This window comes from Erythrolamprus reginae, chromosome 10, assembly GCF_031021105.1.
Source record: "Erythrolamprus reginae isolate rEryReg1 chromosome 10, rEryReg1.hap1, whole genome shotgun sequence".
In the NCBI taxonomy this organism is placed as follows: Eukaryota; Metazoa; Chordata; class Lepidosauria; order Squamata; family Dipsadidae; genus Erythrolamprus; species Erythrolamprus reginae.
Window position 1 is genome coordinate 16,153,402 of NC_091959.1, and position 22,742 is coordinate 16,176,143.

At 41.9% G+C, this 22,742-nt stretch overlaps 1 protein-coding gene across 4 annotated transcripts in view; it reads right to left on the minus strand.

The window, feature by feature from the left end:
• The window catches only part of MEGF11 (multiple EGF like domains 11), a 493,435-nt gene that overhangs the window by 450,411 nt on the left and 20,282 nt on the right, over positions 1-22,742 (minus strand). For all 4 annotated transcript variants that reach the window (XR_011559978.1, XM_070762671.1, XM_070762669.1 and 1 more), the window contains 2 exons: positions 19,410-19,511; positions 16,001-16,101 (listed from right to left, as the gene is read on the minus strand). Coding sequence is in view for 3 of the 4 variants with exons in the window: in XM_070762671.1 (XP_070618772.1) it covers positions 16,001-16,101; positions 19,410-19,511 (203 nt within the window). In the remaining variant the exon portion in view is untranslated. The remainder of the gene's footprint in view (positions 1-16,000; positions 16,102-19,409; positions 19,512-22,742) is intronic.

Consider the following 22,742-nt stretch of genomic DNA (forward strand, 5'->3'; position numbering starts at 1 on the left):
TTTAAAAGCCCTACATGGCATTGGACCAGATTACCTCCGGAACCGCCTGCTAACACACAAATCCCAGCGACCAATAAGGTTCCACAGAGTTGGCCTTCTCCAGGTCCCATCGACTAAACAATGTTGTTTGGCAGGCCCCAGGGGAAGAGCCTTCTCTGTGGCGGCCCCGGCCATCTGGAACCAACTCCCCCCGGAGATTAGAATTGCCCCCACCCTCCCTGTCTTTCGTAAACTACTCAAGATTCATTTATACCGCGAAGCATGGGGGAGTTGAGATATTCCTCCCCCCTAGGCCATTACAAGTTATGCATGGTATGTTTGTCTGTATGTTTGATTTTTATAAATAAGGGTTTTTAGATGTTTTATTATTGGATTGTCACATGCTGTTTTTATCATTGTTGTTAGCCGCCCCGAGTCTACGGAGAGGGGCGGCATACAAATCCAATAAATTATTATTAATTATTATTATTATTATTATTCAATGTGTATTCTCCATTAATGTGCCTGCTCACTCTCTTGAATTCCTTTCCTTTCCAATAAATGCATCTATCCCCAGCTTACAGTTATTCCCTTCAAAAAGGAACCAACACTTCTCTCCAAACAACACATAGTAAGTCCACAGATTCCACCACCATTACTAACACACGCAAAGACACAGAGAGAGAGATGCTGATGGGGTTCATTTATTCTGTGTGGTGAATTTTGAACTGGAATCTTGCTAAACCAAACTGGGAGACCAGACCTGGGTGTGCAAGGCTGAACATAAATGTCTTCAAAATATTTCTTCCCACTACTCCCAGTTTGCAACTAGAGATACTTGGTTGGATAATTTATCCAAGGGACCCAAGGAAAAAAAGGTTTCGCCCTCACTGCTATATATCATTCCAGATAAATAGCTGTCCAATTTCGTTTTGAACGCCTCCTGTGATAGAGCACCCACAACTTTTGAATGCAAGCGATTTCATTAGTTAATTGGTCTCACCATTAGGAAATTACTCCTTAGTTCTAGGTTGCTTCTTTCCTTGATTTACATCCATTATTTCTTTCCTCCCTTTTGTTGCTTTGGAGAATAGATTGACACACCACCACCCGTCTTTGAAGGAGCTCTTCAAATATTGGAAAAGTGCTATCATGGTACTTCTTTTCATTAGGACCTGACCTGAGAGGCTCAACAGAGGTCAGCAAGGCTACCCAGGAGGAGGCAGTTTTTAATGAGTTGGACTGGACGGTAGTTATTTATCCCTGCACGTAGAGCAGAGCGATTCTTCCATTTCGGATTGTGTATTTCTTCAGCCACCCTTGTACCTTGGCTTGGAACGTTGTCTTGACTCTGGAGTTTGGACTTCGCCTTGTGGGCACTGGAATTGGATTTTGGCTTATGGGATTTGTGTTTTGGACCATGGACTTGACTTTGTTCGACTAGCTCTATGGTTTTCCTGACTTGGGAAATTGGGTCTTGCTCTGGTCCCTGTGCAAGAAATCCTTGGGAATATGACTTAGGGCTGGTGAAACCTCAACGAAGACTTCAAACCCTACATGGCATAGGACCAGACTACCTCCAAGACCACCTTCTGCCGCATGAATCACAGCTACCGGTGAGGTCCCACAGAGTTGGTCTCCTTAGGGTCCCGTCGACCAAACAATGTTGGCTGGTGGGACTTAGGGGAAGAGCCTTCTCTGTGGGGGCCCCGGCCCTCTGGAATCAGCTCCCCATGGAGATTTGCACTACCTGACCCTCCTTGCCTTCCAAAAGAGTTTAAAAACTCATCTTTTTTTATTATTATTATTATTATTATTATTATTATTATTATTATTATTATTATTTGGATTTGTATGCCGCCCCTCTCCGGAGACTAAGGGCGGCTAACAGCAATAATAAAACAATGTACAATAATAATCCAATAAATACTAAAAATGATTAAAACCCATTAATATATAAAACCAAACATACATACAGACATACCATACATGAAATTGTAAAGGCCCAGAGGGAAAGAGCATCTCAATTTCCCCCATGCCTGGTGGCAGAGGTGGGTTTTTAAGTAGCTTACGAAAGGCAAGGAGGGTGGGGGCAATTCTAATCTCTGAGGGGAGTTGGTTCCAGAGGGCCGGGGCCGCCACAGAGAAGGCTCTTCCCCTGGGTCCCACCAAGCGGCATTGTTTAGTTGACGGGACCCGGAGAATACCCACTCTGTGGGACCTAACCGGTCTCTGGGATTCGTGCAGCAGAAGGCGGTCCCTGAGACAATCTGGTCCGGTGCCATGAAGGGCTTTATAGGTCATAACCAACAATCTTAGCACCAGGCCTGGGGTTATTAGATCTTCCCTCTGACCAATGAATGTTTCTAGTATGATTGTTGAATGAATTGTTATGGAAGTTTTAAGGATTGTTTTTTACGTATATTAATTGGATTGTTTATTACTGTCTATTTTATATGCTGTGAGCCGCCCTGAGACCTCGGAGAAGGGTGGCATACAAATCCAATTAAACTCAAACTCTTGTGATGTGTGCATGTGTGAGTGAGAAAAGACACTGAGTTTCTTCTTCAGTGCGGTCCCACTTTACCTATGGTTGCTGTCCTGAGCTATTTATAAAAATAATGAAAGCGGGATAAAAAAAAATCTAATCAATTAATCCTTGATTAAAGACCTGGACACTAAAACATTGGAAGAACAGTTGCAGGATTTGGGTTGGCTTAGTCTAGAGCAGTGTTTCCCAACCTTGGCAACTTGAATATATCTGGACTTCAGCTCCCAGAATTCCCCAGCCAGCAAATGCTGGCTGGGGAATTCTGGGAGCTGAAGTCCAGATATATTCAAGTTGCCAAGGTTGGGAAACACTGGTCTAGAGAAATGAATGATTAGGTGGGTCATTATACCAGTGTTCCAGTGTTGGAGGGGCTGCCGCAAAGAAGAGGGGTTCAACTTATTTTCCAAAGCTCCAAAAGGCAAGACAATAAACAATGGATGGAAACTAACCAAAGAGGGAAGCAACCTGAAATTAAGGAGAAACGTCCTAACAGTAATGACAATTAACCAGTGGAACAGCTTGTCTGGGTGCTCCATCACTGGAGGTTTTTAAGAAGAGACTAGGGAGTCGCTTATCTGAAATGGTATAGGTTCTCCTGCTTGAGCAGGGGGCCAGACTAGAAGACCTCCAGGGTCCCTTCCAACTCTATTTTGCTTCTGAGTCTAATAAATAAACAAAATGGAATATTCTCACCCAATCGATTCTGGTCTTTCCCCTCTTTCCTAGACCCCATTTGTTTGCTGAAATAGCCACAGATCTATTTCTAGGCCTATTGTTTTGTTTTTTACAGCAGATGGATCTCTGCCAACCCTGGCATCCTATCCAAGCCCCACTTTCCCTGCCCTGGAGCTGCCTTGTGCTTCTTACAAGTACAAAGATTTAAAAGGAAAGCCTGAATGAAGACTTGGCCCCGGGCACAAAAAGGGATCCATTTAATAAATTGGAAACTCCTTTGCTCCTGTTTTTTTAATTATTATTATTAAAAGAAGAAGACGAAAGAAGAAAGATCTTCAATTAGTGTCTTTGCTCAGACCTTCAAGGTTTTTTTTTTTTTAAAGCATCAAGGGGGAAAAAAATCAAAAAGCTACCCTAGGCTCTAATCTTCTAATCTAGTCTAATTTTAAAAGGAGAGAGGGGGAGGGAGAGAGAAGGGGGGAGGAGAGAGATTGAGGGAGGAAAAACAGTCTGCTTTTTTAATGCACTCTTTTTTATCAACAGGCTAATCTTAATAAAGATAATATGTTGTTCTCTCAGTCCATCTGTTTTTGAAGCAGATCTAGAGCAAAACTACGCACAGAGGCAACTGAAATAGTGGAGAAGAGGCCTCCAGAATGAAAGACAGCCTTGTTTTTTTGGCAGCCTTGGGAGGAAAAGTATTAAGTGGGGTAGGGAGGGGTGTATGAAACAGAAGGTTTTCACCTTGCTAGGAAAAATGCCATTTTAGAGGGGTCCTCACTGACCAGCCTTGATTTACCAAAGCTCTACCATAGCTGGCTGGAGAATTCTGGGAGTTGAAGTCAATGAGTCTTAAAGTTGCCAAATTTGGAAAGTCCTGCTCTACCATTTCTTGTACATACTCCTGGTCAGTTGGAGAATGATGAAGAGCTTGAGGACTCTGATACAGATAGTGTTTATGAATTAGTGGTAGGCCCTGGGTTACAGGTAATAGAACAGGTGGGAGGCCAGCCACAGGATGTTGCTATGAATCCAGAATCTAGTGAGGAAGAAACAGACATTCGCTGGGTCAATCCTCAATTCAGAAGGGTCCAAAAACGCAAGGAACAGGTGTTCGGAAGAAGATATTAAGGGGAGGAATGGGTTAAATACTGGAGTGATGTATTTGGTACGTCAGGGGGCCAGTGGGGAAGAAGGGTGGAGTTTCAATGTTGTAGTGCTAAAATGAAATGTGTTTCTGTCCAGCTCCCCAGAGAGCAAGTTCATTCTGTGTTATTTTACAGTCATTCCTGCTGCTTTTGAATCATGCTGCGAGTACATAAATCTTGGGAGATGGCGGAGGCTGGGAGGAATGTATGTGGAATGTAATTAAGAGAAATAACGGGAGAAAAGGAATGTGCTAGTCTGAACTGCATTTTGAATACGGAAGTGAAGAGAATAAAAATGGAGTTTCATTGTTTATGAAGTAAGAGTTATTTTTGGTAAGAGTTATTTGGTAAGAGTTATTTTTAATAGCTAAAGTTCTACCAGAAACCAGAACACCATCTAGTTCAGCCTCAGAAACTTTAAGATGTCTGGACTTCGAGTCACAGAATACTGCATACTGGCAGGGGCAGATGGCTTTTGCATGCTTCCCCAGCCGGCTAGCTGGAAGTTGAAGGCCACACAGAGGAAGGGGGTCAAGTTATTTTCCAAGGCACCTGAAGACCAGACAAGGAATAATGGACAGAAACTGAACAAGGAGACATTCAACCTGGAAATAAGGAAAAATTTCCTGACAGTGAGAACAATCAAACGATGGAACAGAAGTTGCCTTCGGAAGTTGTAGGAGCTTCATCACTGGAGGCTTTCAAGAAGAGATTGGACTGCCATTTGTCAGAAATGATGCAGGGCAGTGATGGCAAACCTATGGAATGGGTGCCACAGGTGGCACACAGAGCCATATCTGCTGGCACGAGAGCTGTTGCCCTAGCTCAGCTCCAACACGCATGTGTGTGTCGGCCAGCTAATTTTTGATTTGCACAGAGGCTCTGGGAGGGCATTTTTGGCTTCCAGAGAGCCTCTTGGGGGGATGGCATTTTTACCCTCCCCTGGCTCCAGGGAAGCCTTTGGAGCCTGGAGAACATGAATTCGAGCCTACTGGGCCCACTAGAAGTTGGGTAACAGGACATTTCCAGCCTCCAGAGAGCCTCTGGGGAGGGGGTGATAGAAGCTGTTTTCGCTCTCCCCAGGCATTGAATTATGGGTGTGGGCACTCGCGCATGCACAATAGCGCACGCCCACACTTTTTCGGCACTGAGGGAATAAAAGATTCGCCTTCACTGGTGTAGGGTCTCCTGCTTGGATGTGCAATTGGATTAGATGACCTTCAAGGTCCCTTACAACTTTGTTAATCTATAATATACTATATAGTCATCTTGGAAAGTCTGAGAGTTGAAGTCCACACAGCTGGGGAATTCTGTGAGTTGAAGTATAAGGCACCTTAAAGTTGCTGAGGTTAGGAAATACTGATAATTAAATGTCTATGGAGATTCTCCGTCATCCATGTCATGGTTGTTCTAAAGTTGCTTTTTCAAAAGGCAACTGGGCTATTTTTTCTTGAAGACATTTCACTTCTTATTCAAGAAGCTTCTTCAGTTCTAATTGAATGATGGGGAATGGAAGGATTTATGTTACTTGCAGTTATCTGGTTGTCAGAAAGAGTGATAATGACCAGATGGAATATAAATAGATATACATCACTCTGCTTAACAATAAATTCCCACAACAATATCAAATAATTTACTAATACTGTATTACTATTATTCTCTTCCTTACTAGTATTTATCTCTTCCCACTTATTACATTAATCATGTTGCTTGTATCTTGCAATTATATTATTTTTATTAGTACGATTTGATAGCTTGTTAGTGACCTTGACTATCACTAAGTGTTGTATCTTTTTATTCTTGATGTACAGTGTTCCCTCGATTTTCGCGGGGGATGCGTTCCGAGACCGCCCGCGAAAGTTGAATTTCCGCGAAGTAGAGATGCGGAAGTAAATACACTTTTTTGGGCTATGAAAAGTATCACAAGCCATCACTTAACACTTTAAACCCCTAAATTGCAATTTCCCATTCCCTTAGCAACCTTTTAGATTATTACTCACCATGTTTCTTTATTAAAGTTTATTTTAAAAAATATTTATTAAAGGTGGACGAAAGTTTGGTGATGATATATGACGTCATCGGGCAGGAAAAACCGTGGTATACGGGGAAAAACCGCAAAGTATTTTTTAATTAATATTTTTGAAAAACCGTGGTATAGACTTTTCGCGAAGTTTGAACCTGTGAAAATCGAGGGAACACTGTATTTTATTCTCCTTATGTACACTGAGAGCACATATACCAAAAACAAATTCCTTGTGTGTCCAATTTCACTTGGCCAGTAAAGAATTCAATTCAATTCCATTCTTATTCCATTCTTATTCTTTTATTTTTATTTTTTTTCTTATTCTTTTATTCTTATTCTTATTCTTATATTCTTATTCTTATTTTTTTATTCTTATTCTTGTTCTTTTATTTTTATTTTTATTCTTATTCTTTTATTCTTATTCTTATTCTGGAATATTTACAATAGTGGCCCTGACGCCACCTTATATAATGACATCATCCTACCGCTTGCATGATATCGCGCATGATGTCACTACGGCTTCTACTGGATGCTCACAAATGAACACCGGTTAATGAATTTTATTAATCAAGAGAAATTACATTCAAGTGCTTGCCCACTCGAAATAATTTTGATATTGATTTTTCTACGACAGACGTGCTCGAATAACGCAATAGGGAGCCAGCCCCTTTTTTTTTTTTTTTGCCTCTGTGGCACAGGACAGAAGTGACAGGCCTGCTTTTCCATGCCAAGTGATTACTTGAGGTTTTGCAAAGAGGGTGGGTGGGGAAGGGGTTCTGCCTGGGCTTCCACCACTCCTGATGCCCCCTTTTTTTGTGGCTCGCTTGCCAAAGGATTTCAATTCACTGAACTCCCTCCGTCTCCGGCCCCCCAACGCCCATCCATCACGTCCGTGGTAAAATAAGATTGATGTTCTCCCTGCAAAGGAGGGGGAAACACTCATCCATAATGCAGGACGCTGTCCCAGGAGGAATCCGTTCGTCCTCCTTTGCTGCAAGACGAGGCTGAAAAATTACCCAGCGAGGGAGGGGGAGGGAGGTGGTGGGAGGGAGGATGGGGGCGCTGGCAGTAGGCAATCAGCTAGCCTGGAGGGGGCAAGAGGAAGGGCTACGCTGGGGAGAGAAGGAGGAGAAAGAAATGCACAGAGAAGGAACAGAGGGGGGAAAAATAGTCGGATTGGGATGCTTGCTAAGGCACAAAGTTCAGAAAGCAACATGAAATCGAATCTCCCCCCTTTTGATTTATCCATGACATATTGTGCAAGGCAGGAGAGCTGTTAATGAAGAGGTATTTTTTTTAAAAATTCAATGACTTGCAATGACTGCAAAATTTCAGATGGGGGCCGAGGGCGCCAATGTGGATTTTCACAAGCCAGGGATTGAGCCACAACATTTCCCATTCCACCCCCCACCCACCCACCCCCGACCCTGCGTTAGGGAGGAAATCCAGAAATTCCAATATCTCAGGGGTTGCCACAAAGAAGAAGGAGTCAACCTATTCTCCAAAGTACCTGAGGGTAGAACAGGAAGCATCTCAGACCTTAACACCCTTGAAAATGTTCAAAGATACTTCACAAGAAGAGCCCTTCATTCCTCCACTTGAAACGGAATACCCTAAAAAACTAGACTTACAATCCTGGGTCTTGAAAGCTTAGAACTACAACGCCTTAAACATGATCTAAGTATTGCCCCCAAGATCATAGGTTGCAATGTCCTGTCTGTCAAAGACTATTTCAGCTTCAACCACAACAACACAAGAGCACGCAACAGATTCAAGCTTAACATTAACCGCTCCAAACTTGACTGTAAAAAATATGACTTTAGTAATCGGGTTGTTGAAGCGTGGAACTCATTACCGGACTCCGTAGTATCATCCTCTAACCCCCAACATTTTACCCTTAGACTATCCATGGTTGACCTCTCCAGATTCCTAATAGGTCAATAAGGGGCGTACATAAGCGCACTAGAGTGCCTTCTATCCCCTGTCCTATAGTCTCTCCTATATCTCGTATTTCTTCTCTACTATATCCTCTATAACCTTCATTGTGTATTATTGTGTATTGGACAAAATAAATAAATAAACAGGGAGAGAAGCAACTTAGAACTAAGGAGAAATTTCCTGACAGTCAGAACAATCCATCAGTGGAACAGCTTGCCTCCAGAAGTTGTGAATGCTCCAACACTGGAAGTTTATAAGAAGATGTTGGATAACCATCTGTCTGTAGGTTTCCTGCCTAAGCATCTGTAGGGTTTCCTGCCTAATCAGGGGGTTGGACTAGAAGACCTCCAAGGTCCCTTCCAACTCTGTTGTTATTATTATTAAAGAGCTTGAAACAATCGCCCAACATACCAATTTGCTAAAGTCCTAATTGATCGAATTTGAATTAGCTTGCTAGGCATGCCAGTGCAAGGGGGGGGGTGTAGGGAGGGAGGGAGAGAAGAAAAAAAGATGTATTGAAAAAGCGTAAAGGGCTAGCAAGGAATGAGAATCAGAAGCGAAAAGGAGCTAAGCCTCCATCCCTTTAAGGTCAGCAGCCAGCGCCGCTAATAGAGATTTAAAAACATGTTCCTCACAATTCCAAATGTGTCACGCTTGATTAGAAAGCTGTTTCAAAAAATTTGCAAGAAAGTGCAGCTACAATTAATAGAAGGAGGCCCAATTAGCCTTTAATCTATGACTTTTTAACAAAGCCTCTTTTATGCGAGGGGCTTTTGATCATTATGCGCTCCTTGAGATTTGGACTTCCCTCACCGCACACTATTAACTCATGGGCACCCAACAAAATAGCTTTACAAGGTCAGATGATTCCAACCCATAACTCCTTTATCGATTTTTTCCTGGCATGAAATCCAGCTCCTTCCTGCAAAAGCGCAGAAGAGCCGTTGTCTACAGCAGTGTTTCCCAACCTTGGCAACTTGACGATATTTGGACTTCAACTCCCAGAATTCCCCAGCCAGTGAATGCTGGCTGGGGAATTCTGGGAGTTGAAGTCCAGGTATCTTCAAGTTGCCAAGGATGGGAAACACTGCTCTAGAGCAAAGGCACGCAATCCTAAGAGTGGAAATGTTATCTTCTCTCTATCCATCAAAGTCCACATTTGGGATAGAGGGGACCATTGGTTTGAGAGGGCGTGTAAAAGAATATATCTATATCAGAAGTGAACACAGCTCCCTCAGCAAAGGGGAGGAATAAGACACAGTCGATCTGAAGTCTATAATGCAGTCCATTCAACAGTTCCAAGAAGGTTTCACCCCCATTTGCACTCTGATACAGGTGACCCTGAGAGCACAGATAAAGAGCTCTCACGAAGAGAGTTAATGACCAGAGGTCTGCAAAGAAATACATCCTTCAGTTTTCTCCATAGTATCAGAACCTATCCTTCCGTCCCATTCCAGTCAGAACCGATGAAGCTCCTTGGATAAGAAGCAAGATGTTTTCTTCTTTCTCCCCGCAGTGGGGGGGCACTCCAGTTGTCGTTTGAAGAAAAAAGCACTTTTGAGACAACTATGACCTAGATTCAAAATGTTGGTCATCACCTATAAAGCCCTTCATGGCACCGGACCAGGGTATCTACGAGACCGCCTTCTGCCGCACAAATCCCAGCCACCAGTTAGGTCCCACAGAGTTGGTCTCCTCCAGGTCCCATCAAGTAAACAATGTCGTTTGACGGGACCCAGGGGAAGAGCCTTCTCTGTGTCGGCTCCGACCCTCTGGAATCAGCTCCCTCCAGAGATTAGAACTGCCCCCACCCTCCTTGCCTTTCGTAAACTCCTTAAAACCCACCTCTGTCGTCAAGCGTGGGGGAACTGAAACATCTCCCCCTGCCTATGTAGTTTTTTATGTATGATATGACTGTATGCGTGTTTTTATATATTGGGGTTTCTTGTTTTTTAGACTTTTAAAATGTATTATTGTTATTTTAGATTCTAACTATTAGATTTGTCATTATATATTGTTTTTATCATTGCTGTAAGCCGCCCCGAGTCTACGGAGAGGGGCGGCATACAAATCTAATAAATAATAATAATAATAATAATAATAATAATAATAATAATAATAGATCAGAGATCTTCAAATTTGGCAACTTTAAAACTATGCTAAGCTATGCTCGCTGGAGAATTCTGGGAGTTGAAAAGATTGAGGACCCCTGGTCTACTCTAACAAAGAGAAGAACTACAGTCTTCCAGGAATTGAGGGGCTATCAGAGAGAAGAGGGGCTCAGTCAACCACCTGATTTTTATGGACATATAAATGCATCTCTCCAGTTCACACATTAAGGCTGGTTTCTTGGAGAGCCCCAAAAGCAGAGGTCTTCAAACTTGGCAACTCAGCATAGCTGACTGGAGAAGTCTGGGATTTGAAGTCCACAAGTCTTAAAGTTGCCAAGTTTGAAGACCTCTGGCCTAGATGACTGAGAACCTCCATAGACCTGAGAGTTGAAGTCCACGCAACTTCAAGTTGCCAAGTTTGAGAAACACTACACCACAGAGAAGTCTCTCCCAAACCTGATGCTCTTCAGGGGTGTGGACTTCAGTTCCCATTATCTTCAGCCTGAGAATTATGGGGTTACATATTTGGAAGGCTTCTGGGGAAAGTAGCTTGCAGGATAAAACAGATGTGATGTTTGGGGGGGGAGGTTTCCCCCACCTCAATAATGCATCTAAGATTCCATTTTGAAGAAGCGACAGATGACATCCTGCTCTAAACAATACTCTCTCTGGATCTATTTGGGGCTAATTGGCAAATGTTCATTAGTGCCAATGGAAAATCTTCTCTGAAAGCTAACTGAAGCTTCAAACACATTTTCTCGTGGAAGCGGTTGTTTCTAGACTGAAGGAAGAGAAGTTGCTTTCTTTTTAAAGTAATGTGCTCGTTCTTTCTTTGCTTCTTTGGCTCACGGTCACTCATGCCCTCATCACCTCGAGGCTCGGCTACTGTAACGCTCTCTACATGGGGCTACCTTTGAAAAGTGTTCGGAAACTTCAGATCGTGCAGAACGCAGCTGCGAGAGCAATCATGGGCTTTCCTAAATATGCCCATGTTACACCAACACTCCGCAGTCTGCATTGGTTGCCCATCAGTTTCCGGTCACAATTCAAAGTGTTGGTTATGACCTATAAAGCCCTTCATGGCATCGGACCAGATTATCTCAGGGGCCGCCTTCTGCCGCACGAATCCCAGCGACCAGTTAGGTCCCACAGAGTGGGCCTTCTCCGGGAGTCCTGTCAACTAAACAATGTCGGTTGGCGGGGCCCAGGGGAAGAGCCTTCTCTGTGGCGGCCCCAGCCCTCTGGAACCAACTCCCCCCAGAGATTAGAATTGCCCCCACCCTCCTTGCCTTTCGTAAGCTCCTCAAAACCCACCCCTGTCGTCAGGCATGGGGGGAACTAAGATAATCTTTCCCCCTAGGCGTCTACAATTTATGCATGGTATGTTTGTATGTATGATTGGTTTTATAACAAGGGTTTTTAGCTGTTTTAGTATTGGACTTTTACATTCTGTTTTTATCACTGTTGTTAGCCGCCCCAAGTCCACGGAGAGGGGCGGCATAAAAATCCAATAAATAGATAGATAGATAGATAGATAGATAGATAGATAGATAGATAGATAGACCCAACCTTCTTCTAGCTCAGTGGTACCCAATCTTTTTTTTTTTTGGCCATGCCACCACCTAAGCATCTCTAAAATCCCGATGCTGCTCCTCCCTTGTGACATATTTATTTATTTATTACTTGTCAACAAGTGCAAAGAAACAGGACACATGAAAAAATGGCACAAATAAATGGATATAAAGAAGCAGAACGTAGTCATAAACACATAAAATAAGTACATATAAATAGGGACAGTAGGACAGGGATGGTAGGTATGCTGGTGCACGTATGCATGCCCCCTTAGGGACCTCTTAAGAAACGTTTAAGGTCCACAGTAGACTATTTAAGGTAAAAGATTTGGGGGTTAGAGAAACTAACAACAGGATCAGGTAAAGTGTTCCAGACATCTACTACTATATCACAGAAGTCGTATTTTCTGCAATTAAGATTAGAACTGATTACATTTCCTTTGTATCTATTGATAGTCCTTGTATTATTGCAGTTGAAATTAAAGTAGTCGTTAATAGGTAGAACGGTAAAGTGGAAACATAGACAGCATAGTTCAAGTTATCCAGGATTAAAATGTCAAGCCTAGTGAAATAAAGAATTTTATTGCGAGCAGAGGAGTTGAGTACTCTTCTTGTAAAATACCTCTGGATCCTCTCTTATGTATTAATAGACCACAAGAAAGGATTGACTCTCTTACTAATATCGTGTATATAAACACTGTTATATCTTTGTATACTACCAATACGGACTTGATAAAGACAAACAAACAAATAAATAAATATACATACCAACCTAATGCTAAATTAACCATTGCATTTCCTTTGATTCAGCTTATCCCAGGAAGAAGCATCTAATAAAGCAAGATCATTTTAGATAACCCTCACTGAGAAGACTTTGAGGAAATCCCAGTATCATGTACAGCAAATTAGGTAATCTTTTTTTTTCTCCCTAAAAAGCAATTCAATCCATTTCCATACTGCTGCCATGACTAGTGGTCAACTTAATATGGAGATTTTTTTTTAAGGTGTGACAGTCATATTTCCTCAAGTCAGACCCAAGAGAGGGTGGCTGCCTCATAATTTCAGAGTAGAATTCCACTGTGCACAATTGCAAGTTTTAGAAACTTCATTTGCAAAATCGTAGGGGCTTAAATCTTTATTTATTAATTTATCTGAAGCCTGAAGATTTAAGACTGTGCCGTTAAGAAGCAACAAGAGAGAGTCACAGGAGTAGGCAACCCAGAGAATTTTAAATGACTGTCTGCATGTAGTTAGCTGTATAATTAGCCACATAACTCAAGCGTGCAACCCTTGTCCGACTGACTTTGCTACACTTAAGCGAAACGTTTCGGGCGTGAGGCATCCATCATCCCTTATCAGGAAAACAGGCTTGGGAGTTGCAGCAGCAGAACTAACTATTAATTCTTCGAAAAGCAATTTTCAAACCACAATTTTAATGTGCTATTTACAGAGGTTTCCTTCCGTAAGCCTTGATGAACCCTGGGCTGCAAACCTTATGTTTGTTACTTCAAACAAGGTCCAAAAAACGGAAATCAACTCACAGTCATACAAGCAGAGGTGGGTTCCTTCCAGTTAGGACCGATTCACCCAAACTGGTAGAAACCCGCTGGTGACATCATGATGATGTCATGGAACCGGTTTGGCCAGGGGCAGTCCATTGATGCTACCATCTTTTTTTCAATTTTGGGGGAATTTCTTTGTGGGGGAATTTTGGGAAGGGGGATTATAAAAAATCCACCCAAGAGCCAAAACCAAGATGGCAACACATGCGCAGTGCTGGAAACTCGTCTTCTGCACATGCTCAGAAGAAAAAGACAGGATGTAAAAATGGCCCATCCAAAGATGCGTTACAAAAATGGTGGAAGGTCTTAAACACAAAACCTATCGGGAAAGACTTAATGAACGCAATCTGTATAGTCTGGAGGACAGAAGGGAAAGTGGGGACATGATCGAAACATTTAAATATGTTAAAGAGTTAAGTAAGGTTCGGGAGGGAAGTGTTTTTAATAGGAAAGTGAACACAAGAACAAGGAAGCACAATGTGAGGTTAGTTGGGGGGGAAATCAAAAGCCACATGAGAAAATATTATTTTACTGAAAGAGTAGTAGATGCTTGGAACAAACCTCCAGCAGATGTGGTTGGTAAATCCACAGTAACTGAATTTAAACACGCCTGGGATAAATCTTAAGATAAAATACAGGAAATAGTACAAGGGCAGACTAGATAGACCATGAGGTCTTTTTCTGCCATCAATCTTCCATGTTTCTAACATGCCTACTTCTCAAATGCTGAGGTGAAACTCCAGTGCCCTCAGATTCAGAGCCAGGTAATCTGGAATCTGCTATTCATTGGGCTCAATGTACATAACCTTAGGAGGCTTTACCACTTTTAATTTTATATTGATGAATTTTAAAATATTTCACCCTAAAATATTTTATTGGGATTGACTGTAGCTCAGCCACAGATGCCTGTTGCTCCCAGGCAAAAACCAAAACAAAACCCAAGTCTGGTCTCAGCTTTTTGAAAGCTTTCGCCTTTGAATAAAATGCATTGCCTTTTCTGAAGAAACTGCACGGGCAGAATGTATGGGGTCTCCTGCTTGAGCAGAGAATTGGACTAAGAGACTTCCTTTGGACTTTCAACTCTGCTTTTTTTCTACGTTATTCTCCTGTAGCGCCTGCTTTGGGGGATATTTCTCCCCACCCAAGAGAGCAGAATGGCCCCAACCCTCTGACCCTTTCGTAAAGCTTTAAAAACTTGGCTGTATTCCTGAGCCTAAATGGAAACTGAGTTGGGCCCCTTGCCTGGCCTTCTTATTAAACTGCCAAATATCTCCGCCACTGTGCATAATTAGTGGAGATTTTTAAAATTATTTTAAAATATATTTTTTGTTTTAATCGTAGTATATGTTTTTTTCAAGTAAGCCGCCCAAAACCATTTATTGAAATTGGCAGCTGTATAAATTATTATTAAATTAAATTATTTATTAGATTTGTATGCCACCCCTCTCCGTAGACTCGGGGCGGCTAAATTGCATGGAGGGATGGAGGAAGGGAGATGGATAGATAATAAATAATTATATAGGAAGGGATGGATAGATAGGTAAATGGATAGATAAATGGATAGACAGACAGACAGACAGACAGATAGACACATAGATAGATACAGGGGTGGGCTACTGCCCGGACAGGGAGGAACGCAGTGGGGTAGCAAAAATGGAACTCTACCCCAGAGCACCCAATTTGCACTGAAAGATGTTGAAAGAAAATGCAGGGCGTCCTGCATAAGCCACACCCATAAATTTTCGTAGCCCTTCACTGGATAGATACCAGTAGATTATAGAAGATGGATGGGTAGGTGGGTAGATAAATAATAGATGATTAGGTAGGGAAGATAGATAGATAGATAGATAGATAGATAGATAGATAGATAGATAGATAGATAGGATAGGATAGGATAGGATAGGATAGGATAGGATAGGATAGGATAGGATAGGATAGACAGACAGACAGACAGACAGACAGACAGACAGACAGACAGACAGACAGACAGACAGAGGCAGCTAGACAGACAGACAGATTTGGTGAAAAATGGCTATCTGAGGACTAACCCAGCTCTCCTTCTATAATGTTATTGGGCAGCATCAAAACGCAACCTCCTTATTATTATTATCTCTTTTATTCATTAGACATGAAACTCAGTCAACTGGTGATTTAAAAATGTATCACAAATATCATTGACTGGCGCAATGGTTGATACAGGTTGCTGCCAATTATTGATATTGTTATTATTGTTGTCGTTGTTTAGCATATGATGAGAACATGACAGAAGAGAAATGAGCACAATCAAAGGCTTATAATTCTCTCAGGTTTTGCCACTGGCCAGCCTGTTTTTTCTGATTGCTTAAATTCTAATCTCGACATTTGCAAGCCCCAGCACAGCTGCGTGCGGGATGCAACGCCAGAGATACTTCAGTAGAAAAATAGCAAATTGCCTCTACGTACGGATGCAGAAGTCCCCGCTCTCGTAATATCCTGGGCAGCACTGAGACCGTCGCCGATACATCGTTCTCAGTCCCCTCCGATAGGCTGTTTTATAACTGATCCTAGAGGGTGAGAGAGGAAGGGGGGGAAAATAAAACCCCTGGAAATCAATGTCCATAGTTAAAATTCTATTTGTGTTACATTACTGCAAGGTTGTTATGTCCAATATTAGCTTCAGAATGTGCAAAGGTTTTTGATATTTAAAAAGATTGATACAAATTCAAACCTCCTACTTATTCGGCTATATCCTAAGCCATTTTCATGCTAGGTCCAAAAAAAAGATTTGGGCAAGCAAGATACAGAAAGGACAAGAAAAGGGGAAGTGTTTTGTGTGTGTGTGTGTGTGGTGTGTGTAAATCTTTTGCCTATCCCTGGTTACAGTTCTTATAAATAAACAGTTCTCAGAAATAAGCAGCAGTTTGAGATATTGAACACGCAGAGTTACTCAACAGTTACTCAACAGTGAAATAAATTTAATAAGTAAATAAAATAAAAATAAATATTGCACAAAATTCAATTCCTTGCACTAATACAGGGGTTGGGTTTTTTGGCACCTGGACCAAACACGGCACTTATTAGGCTATTCCCTGCCCCTTTATCCCCACACCTGCTGAGAAGCAGGTATGTTTCACACATCCACACATATGGATATTTAGGTTGGACATTTATGCACTCTTTCCAGAGTCTCAACATCTTTTTTCTAACATTACCTTTTTTTATAATGTGTTGACCAAAACTGGATGTAGTACACTAATTGTGGTCTCATTAAGGCTTTGAAAAGCGGTATTGACCCTTCATGTGATCTTGATTCTATCTGCTCTTTTAATATAACCTTGGATTGTATTAGATTTTTTTTGGATGCTGCCGCACACTGCTGGCTCATATTTAAATGACTGTAAGTAGTGATGGGCGAACCGAACCCGCACAATTCGGGTCCCTACCAAATTTTGGGGTGTTCGGTATGCCGAACCCGAAATTTATTGAAACTTCGGGCAAAGTTCGGGGTCGTGTTTGGCGTTCGGAGCTTTGACATCACCGGCAGGTTGCTAAGGACGCCAAGGTGATCATTTCCTGGATTCCATGGAATCCAGGAAGTGATCACCTTGGCATCCTTAGCAACCTGCTGGTGACGTCAAGGCTCCGCCCCCAGAATCTCTTCGTTGGAGGGATTCCCCAGCTCCTTCAAAGGGAGGTCTTCACGTAAAAATAAACATTGTTATTTTTACGAAAAAGGACGCCGCAGCGGCACTGCAAGCAAAGGGCGGTCCTTTCACGTAAAAATAAACATGCCCATCACTAACTGTAAGTAAGCACTTTTGATTTTTCTTGCCTAAGTGTTAAAAGCTTACTTTTATCACCATTGAATTTCATTTTACTAGATAAGGCCCCTTTCTCAGGTATTGCTGTCTCCCCCATCAATTCCAAACTTCAGAAGGGCCTGACCCTTAGCCAGATTCAATGCCTTCCCAACAGATGTTACTGAAGGGAAAAATAACAAAAAAATGCTTAGAGAGGACTGTAAAAGCTCTGGGATGCAGCATATAACTCTAAGTGCTATTGCTATTGCTTCAAACTGAGATTATGACCATGTAGAAGGAGGAAGGGAGGGAGGGAGGGAGGGAAGGAAGGAAGGAAGGAAGGAAGGAAGGAAGGAAGGAAGGAAGGAAGGAAGGAAGGAAAGTTTCCCAGTAGTGATTAAGGCCCATTTTCACCTCTGGAGCTCTTGAAAACAAATCCAAGACAAGCTTATCAACATTTGGTCCATGTACGGCAGTTTTGCTTTAAAACTGGGGAAATCTGAATAGTAATCAGAGCACAAGATTATGTGGTAAGAAGTGGTCAAACTCTCCAAAACTATTTCAGAAATGGACAAAACATTTCCATCCCCTCTTCCTCATTCCAAAGCATCAACTGACAGCCTCTTGCAATGGACTGGGGCAATTTTGATACACAAATATGTTGATAGGCATGAACTTGTTGGGGCATCACCTCTTAGAGAGAAATGATTGGACTTCACGACCCACACAAGTGACAACACACACTAAGTGTTTGTTTATAGTTATATTTGGAAAAATATCTGGCCTAATTTGAATCAGCTTTTTCAGGTGTTTCCAGGTGTTTCTCAACCAGGATTTTTCAACCTTGATGTATGTCTCAAACTTGATACATGGAAATAAAGATAAATGAACTTCAATTATTGACATTATCTATGTGACTGGGGAATTCTGGGAGTCGAAGTGCACACATCTTTTAAGTTGCTATGGTTGAGAAAAACAGGTTTAGCCAGTTTGTTTTCAACAGCAAGAAGGGAGTCACTGCTCACGGTCACTCATGCCCTCATCACCTCGAGGTTCGACTGCTGTAACGCTCTCTACATGGGGCTACCTTTGAAAAATGTTCGGAAACTTCAGATCGTGCAGAATGCAGCTGCGAGAGCAATCATGGGCTTTCCCAAATATGCCCATGTTACACCAACACTCCGCAGTCTGCATTGGTTGCCGATCAGTTTCCGGTCACAATTCAAAGTGTTGGTTATGACCTATAAAGCCCTTCATGGCACCAGACCAGATTACCTCAGGGACCGCCTTCTGCTGCACGAATCCCAGCGACAGTTAGGTCCCACAGAGTGGATCTTCTCCGGGTCCCGTCAACTAAGCAATGTCGCCTGGCGGGACCCAGGGGAAGAACCTTCTCTGTGGCGGCCCCGGCCCTCTGGAACCAACTCCCCCCAGAGATTAGAACTGCCCCCACCCTCCTTGCCTTTCGTAAACAACTTAAAACCCACCTCTGCCGCCAGGCATGGGGGAATTGAGATCCTCTTTCCCCCCAGGCTTTTACAATTCTATGCATGGTATGTATGTATGTATGTTTGGTTTTTATATTAATGGATTTTTAATCATTTCTAATACCAAATTACTATTGTACACTGTGTTATTGTCACTGTTAGCCGCCCCGAGTCTCCAGAGAGGGGCGGCATACAAATAAATAAATAAATAAATGAATGAATGAATGAATGAATGAATGAATGAATGAATAAAGAAAGAAAGAAAGAAAGAAAGAAAGATAAAAGAAGGAAGCAACAAGCCCTTCCAAGTTGCTTCCAACTTGACTGCATATGCAACACTGAAAGCAAATGTATTGCAAATAGGCAGGGCTGGTTAGTCATCCTTTTACAAAAGCTATGGCTATTTTCTTCAGAAAAGAAATAAAATAAAATGTCCGTGTCTCTTTTAGTGCTGCCAAACTATTCTGCACAAAAGAACCTATCTTTATCCTCCGTAGCTTCTCCCAGGCTCGGAAGAAAAGGGAGCTATCCAGAGAAGATGAAAGAGAAGATAAGGTTTGAAAATACCTTCCAATTATCGCTTACCTGTGTCGAGTGCACTTGAACCAGTTGAGAATATCTGTGCATCTTGTATAATAGATCTGATCGAAGGGATGTGTGTATGATTCCTGAACAGTCACGGCATAACTAGAAGAGAAGAGACAGGAAACGTTGGTCTGGCCCCCTCTTTATTTAGCAAAACCCAGATCCAAACACAGATCCTTTGGTTAAATTTGATAAACAAATATTTAAGTCAATGAAAAGAGGACTCAGGTAATCAATAGCCTACAATCACAATTGAGCCCAGAATTTCTGTTCCTAAAGAAGGCATTTTACTATTTTTCTTGGTACGGTTGTTAAGCGTTGTTCTGTCTGGGAAGCCAAGACCAACCCAAAAAGAGAAGCCAGACACACCGGTAAAAAGCAAAGGCAGTTTATAAAATTCAAGAAAAACACAGGTAACAGAAAATGTCCTTACAAACAGGAAAACGCTGTATCTTCAGATATATCCACGAAGGCAAAAGTCCATGCAGCAATGCAGGATTCTTGCTGCCAAGACGAGGCTGTAGATAGTAGACCTACACCTCCCACGGGTCTTCCAAACTGCTGAGCCACAAGCCAGGAACAGAGACATCGAGAACAAAGCAGGACACCGTAACTCCAATTGATAACACTCCACATGGCTTCAAGGGCTTGCCTGTCTTTTAAACCCTGTAAGGAGGACCACACCCAAGCCCAGCTGTTCCTGATTCAGTGCTGATAATACTTCTTTAATTGCTCCTTTCTTTGATCTGAACGTCTCTGTCGCATGTCAATGACGGCTTGTGCTTCATCACCTAATGACTCCAAGCTACTGGCTGCGGAGAGCCCCCTCCCCCGGGGGCTCTCATGCTGTTCTCCTTCGTCCCATTCCTGACTTTCCTCTCCCCCGTCCGACTGTTCAGCCCCCTCCTCTTCCCTGTCATCCTCCTCCGGGCATGGAGCCAGCAGAGACACAGCTGGTCCCTGCGCAGCCTCAGGCTGAACCACAGCAAGTGTAATTGTTAAGTTAGTCGCACAGTTGTTAAATGAATCTGGCTTCCTCCATTGATTGAAGTCTCAAAAGGAGACCCCGTGATCTTGGGACATTGCCACTGTCAGAAATACATATGAGTTGGCGTAGGAGTGACAGGCAAGCGTACGTTCGCAGCTCTATTTGGGGAAGTGCCATGCACGCAACCACACCACTTGTGCAAATGGAGCACATGCCCACAGGGTCACCTACTGTTCACCTGCTGTTCATCCGCTACTCACGCAAGTGGGAATGTAAGCACTCCTGCCACTTCCGCAGCCCAACAGGATTCTGAACAATTCAAGGCTTGGTAGTAGGGACCCCTGGTGTACATTGTTGGGATTCCACATCTTTTCCACCTGGAGTAATAGAATCTTTCAATGAGAGGTCCCTGGTGCTCTCTGAGCTTGCTTTCTTGCAGCCGTTCCATTAGCCGTGGTGGTGCAGTGTTTAGAGTGTAGTACTGCAGGTTACTTCTGCTGACTGCCGGCTGACTGCAATTTGGCAGTTCAAATCTCACTGGCTCATAGTGGACTCAGGCTTCCATCCTTCCGAGTTACAAGTTTCACATAACTCCTTCTACAGCGGAAACTTCGAACCCCACCATGAGCTGCCTGGCCGTTCCCACATTCCAGAGGTCTAGTCACAGGTCTGGACATCAGTCAGAGGTACCACTGTAATTTAATAATTTACCTCTGTAAGCTGCCCTGAATCTCCGGAGAAGGGTGGCATAGAAGCCCAACCAAATAAATAAATTAAAAAATATATAATTACAAGTGATTTTTGTATCTCACTGTTACAAATACTTTGATAAATAGCAATAGCATTTAGACTTATATACCACTTCACAATGCTTTACAGCCCTCTCTAAGCAGTTTACAGAGAGTAAGCATATTGCTCCCAACAATCTGGGTCTTTTCCCATCTCTTACTTTAATATACAGAAATATATGCATCCAATCAATAAAACAAGCTATGTTCTTAACTAATTACCACAAAAATTGGGATTAGTGACCATTTGGGGTTTTCCCTTCCTAAGACACATTTCTACAGGTTTCTCAAATGGTAGAATTCAGATTTTACTATGAGATTCTCATGTTCCAGTTTTGAGCCAATTAATGAATTGAAATTAATTCTTCAAAATTACACTTCAATTAAAAAAAATGTTGAGAAAAGAAAGATCTGCATTAAAGTGCATATATTTGCAAAAAAAATAAAAATACCGGTAACTCCAAACATGTAATTTATAATTGGCAGAATTACTTGCAAAACTACGTACCTTAGGCAAATATGTAAACCAAAATGCAAATGTGTCAAAAATGTACAAAAATACACTTGAATTTTAAAGTGATTCTTAACAGGCCTGCAAAGTAGGTGAATAAAACTTAGGGTATAAAAATAAAAAAGAAAACAATAGCCATGTTTTCAATGGACAATTTGATTCTTTTTCTAACTTCTTTAATGATTCTTTCTTATAAGAAGCAACATAGAAATAATTTCAAGAAATAAACAGTATACAGAAAGAAGCTGAAAACAATAATTTTGCCCAAAAGGTGAAACAGAGAAACTAAAATGTGCAACTTGTCAAAATATGAGAAACTAGGAGAAGTTAAAAACCATACATAGATTTGTTCTTTCTGTGTACCGTATCTGGAGCAAATGTCTCCAGAATATGGAACAAAAAAAGAGGTCAGAAGTTACAGGAAAGGAACTTGGGGGAGAGGAGGGGATTAAAAGATAGAAAAAAATACAAATGAAATTAAATGCTTTCAAAATATATTTTTTGCACATCCTAAAATAAAAACACATTGGATAGTCTGCCTCTGGGGCATCTTCAGTTTTACTTGGGTACCCCCCCCCCCAAAAAAAAACTAATTAAAAGCACATATTATCACCTAATATTAAATATAATTTCCCAGCTAAGATTTTTCAACCACTTCATTTTTCATTACATAGAAACAAGCAAAAGCAGTGTATACCTATAGATATATACCTGTAACACTTAAAAAAGCACCCAGAAATATATATAAATATATACACATGTATGCATAAACTCTGTCTCTGGGGTTTAATTTTTTTTTTTACTTTGCCTCATTTATACACAGAAGAAGCTATTTTAATCTAAAATAATTTGTAGCAGAAATTAGCTGGTAATTGAGAACCATAAATTGTGAGCTAAGCAGTGGGTGTTCGTTGTCTCCTGCTCATCTTTTGTTACCAGCTGGGTGCAAAACAGAGCAGAGCAGGACATTTTCTGAGAGAGGGGAAAGATTACAGGATGGTTAAAAAGATTGGATTAGGCCCAGAAAGACTCAAATCCTGTCCAGC